At 41.3% G+C, this 17,443-nt stretch overlaps 1 protein-coding gene across 3 annotated transcripts in view; it reads left to right on the forward strand.

The window, feature by feature from the left end:
* Positions 1–17,443, forward strand: part of DIP2A (disco interacting protein 2 homolog A) — a 103,045-nt gene that overhangs the window by 45,103 nt on the left and 40,499 nt on the right. For all 3 annotated transcript variants that reach the window (XR_006169420.1, XM_042821970.1, XM_042821971.1), the window contains exons 4-6: positions 1,679–1,798; positions 8,796–9,041; positions 16,692–16,820. Coding sequence is in view for 2 of the 3 variants with exons in the window: in XM_042821970.1 (XP_042677904.1) it covers positions 1,679–1,798; positions 8,796–9,041; positions 16,692–16,820 (495 nt within the window). In the remaining variant the exon portion in view is untranslated. The remainder of the gene's footprint in view (positions 1–1,678; positions 1,799–8,795; positions 9,042–16,691; positions 16,821–17,443) is intronic.

Genomic DNA, 17,443 nt, shown 5'->3' on the forward strand with positions numbered 1-17,443 from the left:
CATGTTACAGCTGCTTGTCTTTCAGAACATTTAGGTAATAATTTTGGCTGCTCCTGCCTATTCTATCAGTTGCATGCCTTATTTGTTCTTTGGACTTCTGAGGGGAGAATCTTATTTCTTTATTTCCTTTCAGCATTCTCTTTACATCTGTCTTTCCTTTCTTTGCATCTCAACAGTTTTTCTGTGACTTTGCAAGAGTAACTGATGAGAGTGGAACAGGGCCTCTTTTTGCAGCAATTATAAAAATCTGCTGCAAACAGTTTTTTGTGGTTTGCCAGAGTTGCCTTTCATTTAAATTAACAATAATCCTTGTCACCCACAGATTTCATCTCCAAGCAGTAAATATTAACTGAAAATTTCCATCAGTGGAATGCTGTTAATAAATAATGTCAGCAATAAATTATGTAAGTGTTCCCTGAACAGCTCTTAACATTTCAGAGTTTAATGACGGCAGTGTGATAGACAAGGTGAGAAACGCAGAGGCTTAGCAGACATTTTTGCAGGCTGACAGCCCTCAATGCCATGTACCCCGTAATTCAGAGGACACTTTAATCCAGCGTGTTGCTGTTGTTGCTGGTTTTCCTCCTATGAAGATGTGCAGTTTCTGTGAAGACTTGTGTTCCTTCTCTTCGGACTCTTTGCTGCCTGGTTTTGGCCTTCAGAACATCTGAAGATGCTTTCCCAGCAACTCTGCTTTCCCTTCCCACCATTTCACTTTTTCCAGGTTACTGTTCTTCACCCTGTAACAGCTAGTTCTTTGCTGCTGTACCCTTCTGAGTGTCCTCCTACAGTACACACTGAATGTACAACGTACTGAACAGGCTGCAAGATGTCTGCTCCAGGTGTGACGCCTTTGTGGCAGTCACAGAATGTTGTGTTTTCTTGTTGTGGAAGAGAGCTTGATCCCACACCAGTCACACGTGCTTTCTTAACATGGGAAGTAAAATTTCAGTGGTGAAATGCAAAAGTCCAGTAGCAAAATGCAGCAACAACAAAAAGCCCATAAGGAAGATCTGGTGGAAGTTTTTAAAGAGAAAACCAATTCCAACAACAAGTGAATGGGTCACAGCAGTGAGTTTATTGCTGCTTGCAGAAGTGTCTAATGATCAGTCAAAACAATAATAGCTTGCAGAGCTGCACAGGGTCAATTAGCTGGTACAACATCTCCAGTCTGTACACATATTAACTGGTCAAAAATTAATTTTGGTGCTCTCTGAATATCATAGTACAATTAAGGTACTTAAGGTATTCTTTTTCTTTTTTTTTGTCAGTCCTTATCAGAGAGATGCAGCCATATGGGACACTGGTTTGCAGCAGCCATTTCTAGAGGCAGACAGTACAGATTGTTGAAACTGCTGCTATTTGGAGAACTAAGATTAGTAGCAAAACTGGTTGGCGCACTTGTAACAACTTCAGAGTGCAAAACCACATAACTGGAATTCAACTTTGGACCTTTCTGTTCTCCATTCTGCTCAGTCTCTCATTGAGGCTGAGAACCTGTTCCACAAGTCAGCTAAGCAATTGGACTGAGGATAGGACAAAAGCAATAAGGGCCCTCGTGTGCAGTTCAGATTTTGTATTTGAGCTGTTAAAGGTGGCATTAGTGCTTTCTGTGTTTTTAGATAGAAATTGTGATTGAATTTAATTTCCTAACCTTTTGTGTTTGTTTTCTATACAGATGTCCACACTGAAGCAGTGCAGGCAGCTCTTGCGAAATACAAAGAGAGAAAAATGCCTATGCCTTCAAAGAGACGGTCTGTTCTTGTGCACTCTTCAGTAGAAACATACACACCTCCAGGTATCTATTGAGTTGACATGTGTAAATCTTTCCAGATACACTTGTTAGCAAAACATAAAGAGCAAATGGTTTGTTCTGCCAAGATGTAAGTATATTGCAGTGAGCTTCTTCCATATTCACAGCTGCATTCCCTGATAATCAGGAGTTACTTGTAATTATTTATGCTTTCTACAAGATTTTTAGTGTTTCATCTGGAAATTCTGTAGCTACTAAAGGTACACTTGAAAGCTACAATAGGGTGAGCAGTTGCCCTTTATGCACGAAGTACATTCTTCTGCAATATGTCCCATTTGGAAAGTGAGAATCTTGGCAATCCTGTCAGAATTCTGTTACTTTGGGTTGCATAAGATTCTTTTTAAGGGTTGAAAAATATGCCAGTGTTATGTTACTGCATTAGCTTGCTGAATGCTCATCACATGGTTTCAGCTGTGAGTAATTTCAAATGTTAAGATGCTGTCATTGCTCAGGTAGTTTACATCAGGATGTTTTCTTAATTTTTTTTGAGTAAATAAATAATCTTTCTGTAAGCTTACAATGAATTCTCTAGACGTGAAGAAAATCATTCTCCAGATACGTCTTGCTGTCTGGTGTATGGGGGCCAGTATTTTATTCAGCAAGGCGTTTCTCTTAGCTCTGAAGTTGTGAATGAGGTGCTCTTACCCTTCCTAATGAGGCTGTGGAGTAGAAGCACACTGACCTCTAGTGCCCTTCTCCATCAATTTTCTTTCTTATTCCTGTAAAAGAGCAGATATGCTATGTTGCTCATTTGCTTCCTGGGCTATGTTACTTCCTTCTATTCACACCTTTTAAAGGAAATTCCATTTTTCTTTCCTAGTTATACAGTTTTATATTTTTTTTGCGGGGGTTCTTTGATCATTTCATTAGTTGAAAGTATTTGTCTTCTGGAGTTTTAAATCTGCACTTCCAGAATCTTTACATTCTTCCTTTAAGATATTACTGTGTTTTTTGTTAGATCATTCTTTTACTACGCGTATACTCGAAAGCCCGTAAGGGCAACTAATGCAGCAGGGTGGCTGTCATGCTTTTGAGTTTCTTTGTGTACAGGTCATGTATAAACAAGGGAGCTGGCATGAATTGCATGGAACGTAATGCTGGAGAAAATTCAGTTATGTTTCAAGACCATCTGCATATTGAATCTTCAGAGGCCCTACTTTTTCTGTTAGCGGTATTTCTTTTCACTGTCCAAAATAAGTTCTGATGTAACAATCAGTGATGCATTTTATGTAGTATCACTGTCCTTGTCTCATTCCTGTAGTTTGCCAAGTCACTGTACATTTGGAATTAGGTATGTCGTGACAAGAAAAGAACACACTGTTATTCTGCATGAGATTCAGTAATAAAAAATAGCTGGCTTCCAGAAGTTCCACTGGGATGGATAAAGGAGTGGGAGGACAGCTAGATTTTCCTGTCTCCTTTGGCATTTAAAACTAGAAAAAATTGCCTGATGTTCTTTTGAGAGAACTAGGCATCTTTCTCTTTTGGCTACCTTCAGGACAGGTTGGGAGCAGCTCTGATGGTGTCCCTGCAGCCACTGCTGTACACACTCCATCAGGGATCTACATGCTACATCAAGGGAGGAAAGTCTCAGGGGCTTGAAAGACCCTAGGAAAAAATCATTATTCAGTGCTCAGCTCATTCATACATTCAAAGGAACGCAGGAAGAAAGTGGTAGGTGGGGGTGCCCCAAAAATGCCCTGTGCCAGCTCCTTCCACACCCATTCCAGAAGCCATCAGCCCATCACTGACCCATCCCCACAGGCCCAGGGGAGCATGGAGAACAACATTGGTAAGAGCCCAAGTTAAAAATTCAAGAGAAAGGGGTCACCCTTTCTAGGCTCCTCCAGGGCTGTCCCTGGAGACCCTGAACCCTACTATCCACACATGAAACCCATCAAGACTGGTAAGCACTTCAAGCACCTTCTGAGCTTGGGAAGGCAGGTACTGCCAGGGGAGCATGGAGCAAGTTAGGGGATGCAAGAGAAGGGCGTTTTAGGATTGCACAGTGTTTAGGTGATGAATTGAAGTAGAGAAACAGATGGTCATTTTTTGAGAAACAAGTATGGGGAAATTAGAGAGGTAAGGGTATATAAAAGGCCAATTATAAAAAGGGTATGATTGCCTGGCAGGCCCTGACTAGTATTTCCAACGCTTTTCCTGGGTGAAAGGACTTCTTGTTTGGTGTGTGGGGAGGGGCTGAGGTCCAGCAGTTGGAGTTGAACCATAGATTTAGGGTCTGTGTGCCCGTAGAGAGAAGTGTGATGGACTGAAGTGCTAGCAATACGTAGAACAGCAGGTCACTGAGGCTCTTATTTCCATGGTGCGAGCAGCAGGAGTGAGTGGAGCCTGAGTACCAGCATCTGGATACTAGTGACCAGAGAGACTGCAGTGAGGGAAACCAAGTGCTACCTCTGGTGTGGTACTTGTGTCAGAGGCCTGTGTCAGCCACAGATAAAAGCAGAATGAAGCCAGTGGTGCTGCCTGTGTGTGTTTGCATGGGTTATCTGTGTGATCAGTAGTGTTTGTACGCACATGGACTATCGCATGTTGTGTGTGTGTGTGCTGTGCTTGAGCCTCAGCTCTGCTTGGAGCTGGGGCATGAAGCTGTGGCAGCCTTGCCTCTTGTAGACGAGCAGATTCAGCACTACATGTTTTTCCTTAACAGAAAACATTTAAACTGCTACTGTCACATCAAATAGATTCCAGCCTTCTCGTTGACAAGTATGACTTACAGAATTTAGATAACTTGTGAAGTACCCTGCCGAGGAATGCAGTTGAATTTATCAGTTACAAAAGATTAGACCATTAGATCATTTCTTCTTAGAGGGAGGGTTAAAAAATGCTATCAAACAGGAGGTGCTGGAGTATCATCTTCTAACACACCTGCCCAAATGGTTAGCACTAAAGTCAAAAATACTGAGCTTGGGCTTTAGTAGGATACAGAAGAACCCTAAGTGATTTATAATAAAAGTCGAGTTAAGTTCTCTCTGGGATCTGTTGTGCTGCTTCTAAGAGAAAGTTATGGAGGCACTTTAACAAGATACTGGACCACTAGATGACTCTGAATCATGAAAGATCAGGCCATTCCAAATACTTTGAGAAATTGCTTTACCTGCATCAATTCATCAAATGAGGCTCATTAAAAGGCAATAATAATTGTCTTATTTTAGAATCACAGTATCCAGTCATAGGCTGGAGAAGACCTTCAAGGTCAAGTCAGTCTGATCTTCCACATCTCTCAGTGCCACATCTACACATCTCTTAAATGCTTCCAGGAGTGAGAATTCCACCACTTCCCTGGACAGCTGATTTCAATGCCTGTCTGCCCTCTGTGAAGAGTTTCTTTCTGATGGCCAATCCAAGCCTATCCTGGTGCAGCTTGAGACCATTCTGTTCCATTCTCTCACTTTTCACCTGAGAAAAGAGACTGACACCATCCTCCCTGCAACCTCCTTTTAGGTAGTTGTGAAGAGCAATGAGGTCTCTTCTCAGCCCCCCTTTTCTCTGTACTAAACAACCCCAGTTCCCCCAGCTGCTCCTCATAAGTCTTGTTTTCTAGGCCCTTCACCAGCTGCAGTGTTCATCTCTGCACCTGATTTATCAACTCAGTCACCTTTAAGCAGTGAGGGCCCAGCACTGAACACAGTGTTTCAGGTACATTCTCACTAGTGCTGTGTACAAGAGGGTGGTCACATCTCTGGTGGCTGGCCACACTATTCCAGATACAAGCGAAGAGACTGTTGGTCTTTTTAGCCACCTGATTGCTCTGCTGGTTATGTTCTGCTAACTGTCAATCAGCACCCTGCGGTTCCTTTCTGCTTGACAGCTTTCCAGCAGCCCTTCACATGCAGCAGTATAGACTGGACCCTGTACTGAGCTGTGGGAAATGCTTTAAGTGGCTGAACACTGGCTGGATTGAATTGCATTCCCTAGAGCTGCTTGAGCTTGGCCATTCAGACAATTCCTTACCTGTGAACCATACCCCTGTCCTAGCCACGAGCAGCCAGTTTCTCCAGGAGAATACTGTGGGAAATAGCATCAGACAATTTATTTGCAGAATTGACTCAACAAGAAAAAATTGAAATTGCGAAGAAGCTGAGTAGCTTTGAAGCATCTAATTTTACTGGTCAGGTACTAGTAACAAAGATTGTTACTCTGGCAAGGAATTTGTGAGACTTGCTGGATCTCAAATCGGTCTTTAAAAGAAAAAAAAAAAGCCTATTTTTTGATAAAGAGTTGATTTCAGGAGACAATGTGCTACAGTCATTTCACTAGAGCGTGTAGAACTTTGTCTTATTGTGAAAGCTGATGACCCATGCCCTGTACCTGAACGGAGGGCATTACACTTCTCTCATGGATTATCCTTTTTTAGTATGTGATAACCACAATGTCATGATAGCTCAGGAGTTCCACGTGCCTTCGCTGTTATTTTTTAGGTCTGTTCAGACCTTCTTCAAAGCAATTTTGCTAATTTCACTTTTTTCCATTCCATATTGCTAGGAATGCGTTGACCTGAGCATGTGAGCATTCTACTACCTTAGAATCCTTGCATTTGCAGAAGTTAATTGCAATTAAAGTAAGACATTGCTAATAGCTGAAGGGCTGTTAGTAGTTACTGTGGGTAGTTACCATCGCTGACCTGGACTTGCATTCTGGTTAGTGTTAAATTCAAAACCAAGTCTCCTGACTAGCAGTAATGGAACTGCAGTTACTGGCCATCTCCAACAATTTTGATGTGCTTTTGTTTTCATCTCACTGAGCTTCTTCTTCCCACCCACATTTCACGTGATAGGAACTTGAGCTGCAGTTTCAGTGTATATTTGGCCCAGAGGGTGATGGTTGCTGTGCCTCTCTTGGGTAAGCTCCCAGCCAGGAAGAGCTGCAAGCCAAGTACATAGCATTCTGCACACAGCACACTGCCCTTAACTCCTGCGTTGTCGCACAGCCAGATGCTACCTAGCTGCTTTTCCCTTCATGACAGAATTGTTTGGAAATCAGCAAGTGTTTCCTTTGAGGATTTCCATTTCATACACAGTTAATGTTTTATTTAAAGTTTTTCAGCCTCTATGACATATCAGAAAGCTTAGAAATTCTAGAGAGACTTTGTAGAACTTGTAACTGGGTAACAGACACAGAGTATGCATCCTCTGAGAATCCTCTGTTTTTCAGTACTCTTATTTTTCACTCTGAAGAGATAATACATCATAAATGTGGCCTTTTTTTTCCTGAGCCTGATTGTTTGTTATCCTATTTTGTTACATGTTCCTGGAACTGTTTGTTTTTGCCTCTGCCTAAAAGGAAGGGAAGGCTGCAAGTGCTATAGGGCTGTTTTGGCTCCTCTCCAGGGGCAGATGTAGTCAGCAGGCGAAAACTACAACTGTGGGAGTAGACCAGAAATACCATATAAGGCACAGTCTCAGGAATGGTCATCCACAGCTGTATCTTCTCCAAATCAATCATGTGTATTTTTGTTCAGAACTTGTCACATTTCAGTAGAGATGGTCAAGTAAAGACATTTGTGATTTTAACTTTGAAAAGGCTGCTCTGATAAACAGGGTTTCTAGTTTTGTGGTTTTGCACTGGTTAAGAGCAGTTTTCCTGAAGCTGCTGGAAATGCACATATTCTTAAAAACAGGACTGAACATGTGGTGGTTGAAAGTTGTGCCAAAGATGAAGTAATGCTTTTCAATATGGCTTCAACAAAATTTGGTCTTGGAATTACATATCACTATGTTCAGAGGATTTAGAAAAGTTCCAAAACAAAGACTGCAGGTTTCTGAGGCAACAACCTCTTGTCACTCAGGAGCACCACATCTGGAAAGGACTTTGGTGTACAGCAGTGGACATCCTGTCTTTCTCCTCAGCTGTTGTTTGGCTCATGTTGACTTCTGCCTGCAGTATCTTTACAGGAGTATTCTCAGCTTTATGTGTGACTTGGAACTACTCTGCACAAACTGACGTGATATGGACAGTGCGTTGTTGTAGGAACATCCTTTTGATTGCCGGGGGTGGAGGGTGCTGTGTTATGGACCTAGTTCTTAAAATGCAACAGTTCCTTTAGTAAGAGACAGAATATGGAGCCTATTTAGTAACTTCCTTTTTTTTTTGGCAAGCATTCCTTAACGTTCAAACAAATTCTGCAGGAAATCTCAAACTTAAAAAAAGGCGAAAATATAAACTTCTGTTAGAGTCTTGGCTTCAAGTGTAGTGAGATTATTTTATATACATTTTAAAAGACTCTTTTATTTTATTGATTGAGCACGTAAGAAAGATTAGATGCAAAAGGGAAACTTTTTGCAAAAGGGAAAAAAGCTGCAAATATTTGGATGGTAACTAACATAGTTATCAGGCTTCTAACAGCAACAAATATACATCTGCAATAAAAACATGTTTTTCTAAGCATTTACATGTTATGCACCTTAATGTCAGCTTGTGGTTAAAGTTCATGGGGTTATTCTTTGATTAATGTCTCTTTCATTCGTGCTGTACCTTTTTTTAGTAAGTAGTTAAAAAAATGTCGAAAGAACCTATATGTGAAAAATTAAAAAAAAAAAAAAAGAAAGGAAAGAGAAGGGAAAAGAAAATATATCCAACAAAAAATGATGGAAATTATTCAGATAGGACAAGTTCCAATTTATCTATTCAGAAATATTCCATAAGGGTGGTATGCTTATTTAGCGTGATTCAAAGTATATTAAGTATCTTAGGTAGAAAGTTTTTTCAAACATTGTCTTTCCAAGTGTGGGTGATAAATGAAACTTCGCTTCAAGGTGCTCTTGTTACAACACACAGAATTTGTTGCATTTCCCTAAAAATGGTAATGAACAGAATTGGTGCATGTGAAGATACCATTTGCTTAATAGATGCATCTCATGTGTAGCACATGAGAATGCTATGCGAAGAACATGGAAAAACTTCATGTTCCTGTCTGTTGGGTCATTCCCACATTACATGCCTGTCATCGTTATTTTAATCACAGACACATCGTCAGCATCAGAAGATGAGGGCTCGTTGCGTCGGCAAGGGCGGATCACCTCCACTCCGTTCCAGAGCCATTCCAACGTAGAGCCCTGGCTTAACCGGGTTATTCAGGGCTCGTCCACCTCATCCTCTGCATCTTCCACCTCATCTCATCCAGGAGGGAAACCTGCTGCTGCTTCCAGTACTGCTACTGCCACCGCTGCTGCCACGGTGCTTGCAGATCTCATGGCACACATCCAGCTAGGTTAGTAAAGAACTCCCTGTGTGACTGGAATAAAATCGAATTAAAATCCCAAAGCAGAGCTAAATGCAGAAGTCAGGTACGTGCTGTGCTCCACCAGGAGATATCCATAAATAGCCTTAAAATGTACAATTCTCAGACCAGGTATGTATGATACATATGTATTTAATTTAAATCAAACCAGTTTTTCAGGAGATCTGAACATGCATTCTCCTGATAAAATGCTTGATTTATCAAGAAACTGAAGTTAAATTTTCAGTGATCCTAAAAGTGGAATTTCAAAGGGATCATGTTTTTGGTGTGTGCTTTATAATCTTACAGTATTTTTCAGCATTATGCTATGGATTTCAAAGGTGACTCAATCGATAAACATCTAGAAGTCTAGAAATGTATTTGGAATCTTTGAGAAGATATGAAATTAGAGGTACTGAAAATGCTAGATTTCAAAGTGACATGTGGTTTTCCTTTAATTACAGTTTGTCGTGATAACGTTTGGCCTTTATTCTGGAGTTAAAGTGAAAAAATAGAAGTACTGGTAAGCCAAAGTGTGAATCAGAATATCATAGAGGTTGGAAGGGATCTCTGAAGATCATCTAATCCAACTCCCCTGCTACAGCAGGCTCCCTAGAGTAGATTGCAGTGGAAAGCATCCAGGAGACTCCACAACCTCTCTCGTCAGCCCATTCCAAAGTTCTGTCACCCTCAAACTGAAGAAGTTCTTCCTCATGTTCGTATGGAACTTTCTGTGTTCCGGTTTGTGCCTGTTGCCTTTTGTCCTCCAAAAAGAGCCTGACCCCATCCATTTGATAGACTCTCTTTGGTATGATCACCTCTCAGTCTTCTCCAGGCTGAACAGTCCCAGGTCTCTCAGCCTTTCCTCATGAGGGAGATATTCCAGACCCCTAATCATCTTTGTGGCCCTTCGCTGGCCTCTCTCCTGCAGTTCCCTGCCTTTTTTGAACTGGAGAGCACAAAACTGGACCCAGTGCTCCAGATGTGGCCTCACCAGGGCAGAGCAGAGTGGGGAGTATAACCTCCCTTGACCTGCCGTACATGCTCTTGATGCACTCCACAACACCATCAATCTTCTTGGCCACAAAGGCACACTGCTGATTCATGGCCAGCCTGGCCACCAGGGTACCTTCTCTGCGGAGCTGCTCTCCAGCAGGTCAGCCCCTAACTTGCACTCATGTGTGATATTATTCCTCCCCACATGTAGGATTGAAATTGTTGAACCTCATCATATTCCGATCTGTCCAACTCTCAGCCTCTCCAGGTCTTGCTGAACAGCTGCACAGCCTTCTGGTGTGTCAGCCAGTTCTCCCAGCTTTGTATCATCAGCAAACTTGCTGAGACTGCACTCCATCCCTTTATCCTGCTCACTGATGAAGTCACTGAACAAGATCAGACTCGGTTCCAACTTCTGGGGAGCTCTTCTAGCTACAGATCTCCAAATTTGACTCTGCACCTCCAGATCACAACCCTCTGAGCTCTGCCAGTCAGCCACTTTTCAGTCCACCTCACTGTCCACTCATCTTCCCACAACTTCCTAGGGATACTGATGAGGATGTTATGGGAGACAGTGTAAAAAGCCTTGCTAAATCAATGCGCACAACATCCACTGCTGTCCTGTCATCTACCCAGCCAGTCATGACATCCTAGCAGGCTGCTGGGTTGGTGAAGGATGACTTCCCCTTGACGAATCCGTGTTGGCTACTCCTGATAACCTTCTTTTCTTCCAGTCCGTGGAGATGACATCCAGACCAAGTTATTCCATAACTTTCCAGGTATGGAGATGAGGCTGACTGGCCTGTAGTTTCCCAGATCCTCCCTCTTGCCCTTTTTGAGGACTGGAGTGACACTGACTTTCTTCCAGTGCTCAAGCACCATTCCCATGAGTGAGTTTTGTCTCAATCTCTGTAACACTGAAGGTCCAGAACTTCTTGTTCCTTTTTTCACTTGTGGGATACTTAGCAGGCAGGGACAAAAGCCATCTTTTCTGTTGTGGAGATGTTTTTTATATTATTTCTATACATAGTCAAGTGAAAATTGATCATGGATTTGTTTGCGTACAAAAGATGAGTAGTTATGTAAACTTTTGGAGAAGGACCTAGAGGAGCAGCAGTAGTTATATATTTCAAATACATGTATTTCTTTTTTTTCCAGTATAGTTTAGAAAGAAAAAAAGTTATATTTATGTTTCACCTATTGTGAATGGTTTGGGTTGGAAGAGACCTTAAAGCCTCCCCAGTTCCAACCCTGTCGGACCAGGTTGTTCAAAGCTGTATTAAACCCAGCCCTGAATGTTTCCAAGGATGAGACATTCGCAGCTTCTCTGGGCAGCCTGTGCCAGTGCCTCACTGTGCTCTGTGTAAATAGTTTCTTCTTGTCTAATCTTAAACTGGCACGTTTTTAATTTAAAACTTTTATTGCTTGTCCTGTCATACACTCCCTGGTAAAGAATCCCTCACCATTTTTCCTGTAGGCTCCCTATAGGTCTTCTATCTCTTCTGCATTTTGCATGGGAAACTAAACAGCAGCTCTAACTCTCTCAGCCTGTCTTTGTAGGTGAGGTAATCCAGCCCTCTGACTACTTTTGTAGCCTTTCTCTGGACCCACTCAGACAGGTCCATGTCTTTCTTGTGCTGTGAACCCCAGCACTGAAAGCAATACATTCTCAAATTCTTGTGTTTTTAATACTGTGCAATAGGTATCACATATGCTGTTCCTGAATGTTTAGAGTTCCGGCAGTTCTGCTTACTCAGCTTTTTGCTTACCTGGTGCTGTATGCCTGCACAGACATACAGACAGTCTTCTCTAACTCTTTATGGAGAACAGGCTAGGTCAGATAGGAAAAAAACTGAAATGTTATGCAAAGTGCCATACAAAGCTACGGGCAGCATTTAGTTTCATTCATTTTTCTATACTTCATCAGTACTTCATCCATAAACGTAGGCTCTTCTGTTTTGTGGTTTTACTGTTAGCAAGAACTTTCCTGTTTGTATGAAATATGACTTTTTTGTTGCCTTTAAAGAAATCTACATTTTCATCTTCCTTTTCCCAAACTTTTATTCATACTATTCTTATGGACTTTGAATGTTGCTGCTGGATCACTGGGAAGTATTTGGTGTACAGGAGGCACTGGAACAGTATGAATGAGCCACTGATGTCTGCTGCCCTCAAAATCTGATTTAAGAAGGAAATTTGCGTTTATTTATTGTGTTTAGTGGGCATAAGTAAAATGGAGTATTTCTGTGCCTTGCTTTGAGGACGGTCTGGAATTTCATAGGATCATGTTTATCTCCTTAAAATTCACAAATACAATTATGACTAACCTTTGAAGTTCATATAAGATTGTTGATGAAATTCCATCATAACTGTAAAAGCTTGCAAGATAAGAATAGTATGTGTAAAATGTAACACAGCAACGTGTTACAGCGAATATCTCAAGCTTTATACAGTAAAGAGAGATCAAATTTCACAACCAGCTTCTTAAGATCTATCCATCCAGAGTATTTAATCGTGAAAATTGTATGCAATATCAAGGCCTACATAGCAGTTCAAAGTCCAGCACTTAAGAAGCTAGATGTTTAACAGTGCACAGTGGAATGGTTTGAAATTTCAGTAAAGAGAAATAAATATGTAATTATAGTTTCTATTGGGAAGGAGGATCAGAGATTAAAAGCTCATAGAGTCGTAGCTGGAGGGGACCCACAAGGGTCACCCAGTCCAACCCTCAGCCCCACACAGCACCTCCTAAACCCAGCCCCTTTGACTGAGGTTGGTGTCCCAATGCTCCCTGAGCTCTGGGAGCCCTGGGAGCTGCTCCATGCCCATCGCCCTCTGGGGCACAACCTTCTCCTCACCCCCATCTGACCCTTCTCTGATGCAGCTCCCTCCTTACTCTGTTCTTACACTGCAGCTTTTTTTGTCAATAAACACTGGAATATTTCCACAGAGGAGGCCTTTTGTATGTGCTAGAGCGTAAAATGAGTTTTATTAATTCCTCAGTGAATGTACTGACTTCTGCAATACATAACCCTTCTTTCTTACATATTTTTAATATTATGCTTCATCAAAATATTCTATATGTGTGTATTGAATAACAGTTTTCATATGCTGGAGAATTTATACTAAGTCTGTATTAAATTCCCAAGCAGTAGGCTGCAGTATTGAAAGTACAAGGTTACGGTGCTGTATCAAGTCAAATAGAAATACGCATCCTGTTTAAGCGGCTTGTCTTTCATCGATAAAAGTAAAGGCACTTTGTCTGGGGCCTTGTGTTATGTTAGTGTAATACTTTCTTTAACATGTCCAAAGGTAGCAGTGTGTCAGGGTGTTCTTAAAGTTTAAATTTCCCTCCTTAGCTTTTGTGAAGTAGCAGGGAAAATGGATGATCATGATCTTTGGCACGTAATCTGTTTATTGAAAGACTTAAAAGCACGATTTGGAAATGCATCCACTGCTCTCTGGTACAAACCTTGTGCTCATCGATCATATCCCACATGTACCTGTGAGGGACGTGGTTAGTGAGCACGGTACTGATGGGCTGATGGTTGGACTGACTGATGTTAGAGGTCTTTTCTAGCCTTAATGATCCTATGGATTCTCTTTCTTAGCTGGAAGCAGGGATATGTGGTAGGTGTTTGAGCTTTGATTGCTGTTACCACCACAGGAGATTGTGAGAGTGTTTGAAACGAGGTTTCTAAGGTTTTTTTGCAGAGGAATATGCAGGAAGTAATGGCTTAGGGATTCTGTGTTAAGTTGTAGCTGAGCTAGTGTGCTCTCTTTATTTTTTTGTTGTTCCAGTAGAACTTAATACATTTATTTTAAATGTCCATTTTTATTGAGTAATTTCCAAGAGATGAAATGAGATACAGCAGTCTGTGTCTAACCCAGCTTTCTGCTTAGGTTAGGGCTTTTCTGTAGTATTTGAATCTTCATTATAAGGTTCTTCCTTAGAGACTGCTCTCTGTCTGATGCCTTGCTTTTAATTTTCTATATTGTATCTCGTGCATTTTTTTCTTGGGTTACTGCATTTATCATTAGCATTTATTGTCTCCGTCTCTTCTAATCAGTAACTGATGGTCTGAATCCCATTAACTTTGGTCTCCAAGTCACAACTGTGTTCACATGATTTTTTGGCTGCTCCCCATTTCTCTTTCAGTGCTTTGACAAAGTATCTCTAGGCAAGAGAGACTCATTTCATGGATTTTCATGGACTTACGAGTAGAATGCCTATGTAATTAATGAAATTAATGTGATTTTCATCTGAGCGTAAGTCCTGAAGACGGAAATTATTCCTTGTGGATGCATAAAAGGAATTCTGTCTTCTCAGGGCAGATGTGTGAAGACCAGTTTTCTTCATTGTGCAGGACACAGTAGCTGTGGGCTGCAGAGAAGTTGTTCATAAGCACCCCTGCATTCCAATTCTGGGTTAGGGACACTGATCTGCATGAAACTTGGCTGTGAGATGCTTATGAGATACCTGAATGCACCTCCACATGTAGCTCTTTTATGTGCTCATTTTCAGTTGCAAATGATTGTAAATGTTCTTTTTTTTCCCAAGCATTCTCATTTTTGGTGTGATTTCTTTGAACTCAGCTCTTCTGTAAGTGTTCCCAAATACTTTCTTCCCCATGTTACTTTCTGTGTATTTAGTTGCAGAACTTTTGTATTTCAAAAATCTGTCTTTTGCATGTGTGTGCTTTTTCTTAACAGGAATATACATGGCAAAACTCACATTCTTTCAGTGTTTCAATTCCTGTACTTTAAATATGGCTTCTGGACTTCGTAGTGTGTATGTGTGTTTTATTCTCCGCTGTGACTTTGATGTATGTACCTATATGCATGCCACATCAAATGCATGCCACAGATTCACGTTTTGGGTCACATTAGTGCTTAGTGGTGACAACATCTTCTATGCAGAATGGTATTTTGAGGATTTCCACTGATGAAGTCACACTGCAGTTACATCTCTGAGCATAGTTCTTGCTAGTATATTAAAGGAATGAAAGCTTTACTCATTAATAATCCATCCAGGGTTTGTAAGTACAGTGGGCTGATACTGCACTATGGGGCCTAGATACTTTGGATTGTGTTTCCTTTCTTATTTAATAGGCTTTATGAAGTCAGTGTTTTAGGACTTTGGTAAAGATGGGAATTAATACAATTTAAAAAAAATAAATGAAGCTGTATAGTGCTTATCAAGGGCCTTTCAATTTATTCTGAATACTTGGGCTTTCTATAAACCTTGTGAAGTATTGTGAAGATTATATGGATCAGTTTTACTCATAGTTGTCATGTTTTATTGTTACTGGTTTGAGATCCATCACTTATTAAATCAAGTGATACTTTGTCCTTCTGGTACCTTACCCAAATGAAGGAATTTTGTGGTCCTGCTTAATACCTAATGTGACAGATCTCTCTAACACAAGATTTGTCATTGCAGTGGTGATTACTAGAAAGTATGAGAATAAGTTTTCTTCTGATGATCCTACTAAAACTGCTTAGAGCTGTTTATCTATAAGCTCTGGAAATCTGTGAGCAGAGTTATAAGCACTTGTTACCCTACGGCTAATCGCTTCTTAAAAATGAGTTGGTGAATATTACATACTTCACAGCACTGTCTGTATCTCATCAGGCTTTGGTTCTTGCTGCAGAATTTCTGTCACACAAAAATTCTTCAAGGCCTATCACCAGTGAGCTGTATGACTCCATGCAGTTTTCTAGCGTGACACAGCATTCTATTCGTAAGCTTTTTCCTGTTGAAATCCAATTTTTATTCATTAGGATTCTGAATATTTCAGGTCTGCAATTCCTGATATCAGTAATTCCTGATATCAGTAATTCAAGTATTCCTTACTTGAACTCTCCTTCCCTATACTTATATTTCTTCAAAACCATTCCATAAAGTAGATCACAGGTTTTCTAATGACAGTATTCCCGAGTGTTCTTCTGTAGTGTAGAGGCATAGCACAGTTCCAAGTAATGCAAGTTTTTGCCTTAAGATTGTTACAGGGTGATTATTCAATACTTTGAGTTCACGAGAATTGCTCTGCTTTTCCTGTGTAGGTTACAGAATGGTTAAGTATTAATTGCTTGTATCACACACATTGAAATTAAACAGTTTGTGATGTCAGGCCTACATGACCACGTCATGCCTCAGGAAGCCCTGTGCTTTATCTGTTTTGATCAGTGGTGCACCAAAGTGTGTTCAGTGTTGACATCTGCACCAGTTTTGTAAGTGCACGTCACAGGTAACCCGGCTGTCCTCACTAGTACTGCTTGTGAAGGACGGATGGTCTGTACCCCAGAATAGGAAGCATTGATAACAGGTACATCAACTGACTGAAAAACGTGGTAAGAAAGGCTGCTAAAGGAAAAGGATGATGTAATCATCCTGTAACTTATGTCTGAATTTCCTTGGGTCACTTTGGAATTAGGTGGAGCTCGTTTCCCCTCTGGAAGGCAAAGCGGTTCCTTTCAGAATTCAATGCAGCATTCTCATTCCCTCCTTAGGGTTTTGGTTATGATTTGATTAAAGAAAAGAATTTCGTCAAAAATGGGAGAGCAGCAAAAGTGCTGTAAGAAGCAACATTGGATGCATTAACGCGATTGATGGGCTCATTTGTTTTTCTCACATTTATACAGATAACCACTCAGCACCTCCTGATGTAACCACTGGTCTGGTGGAACACTTGCATCATGAGCGTCCACAAGTAGCATCAGTACGAGGAGTTCCCAGAGGCTATAACAGCAGCGTTTTGGAAACTGGAGATGGTAATTGCATTATAAACCTCCAACTATCTGTGTCCTTTTTTCTGAATGAGCAGAACTGAGCTTTACACCCATCATGTGCCATGCCTCCTCCAAAGCCCACTCCTCATTTTTATTTGTTTGGTGCATATGTCAGTCTGCAAAGGAAAGGCTGTGTTGCACTTCCTGTGTTCTGCCACTGGGAAGCACAAGGTCATCCCTCACTAATTACCATCACAAGCAAAACAGATTCAGTGCAGGGAGTTGAATATAGTATTGCCTGTTGCTAATAGACTAGAGCAGTGAGAAACTAAAAGAAACTACAAATGCCTTCCCTTCTCTCCCATCAACTGTCTCCTGTATCTTCCCCTCAAGCAGCACAACCCACAGCACTTCATCTCTGCCACTGCCCCATAGTCATTCTATGTCCCTGCTCGGTGTGGGGTCCCTCCCACGGGATGATGCTATCCTTCCTGAACTGATCTTGCATGGGCTTTCCACGGGCTGCAGCTTTTCAGGCACAGCTCCTGCATGGCTCTGGTACTGCAGGGTCCATTCTGCTAGAACTGCTCCAGCAGTCCAGAGTCACAGGCAGCAGCTCCAGGCTGGGACCTGTATCTGCAGTGTCTCCATGGGGCTGCAGCATC

Source organism: Centrocercus urophasianus, unplaced genomic scaffold (genome assembly GCF_019232065.1).
Source record: "Centrocercus urophasianus isolate 14NV4802_14NV808 unplaced genomic scaffold, USGS_Curo_1.0 seq_20, whole genome shotgun sequence".
In the NCBI taxonomy this organism is placed as follows: domain Eukaryota; kingdom Metazoa; phylum Chordata; class Aves; order Galliformes; family Phasianidae; genus Centrocercus; species Centrocercus urophasianus.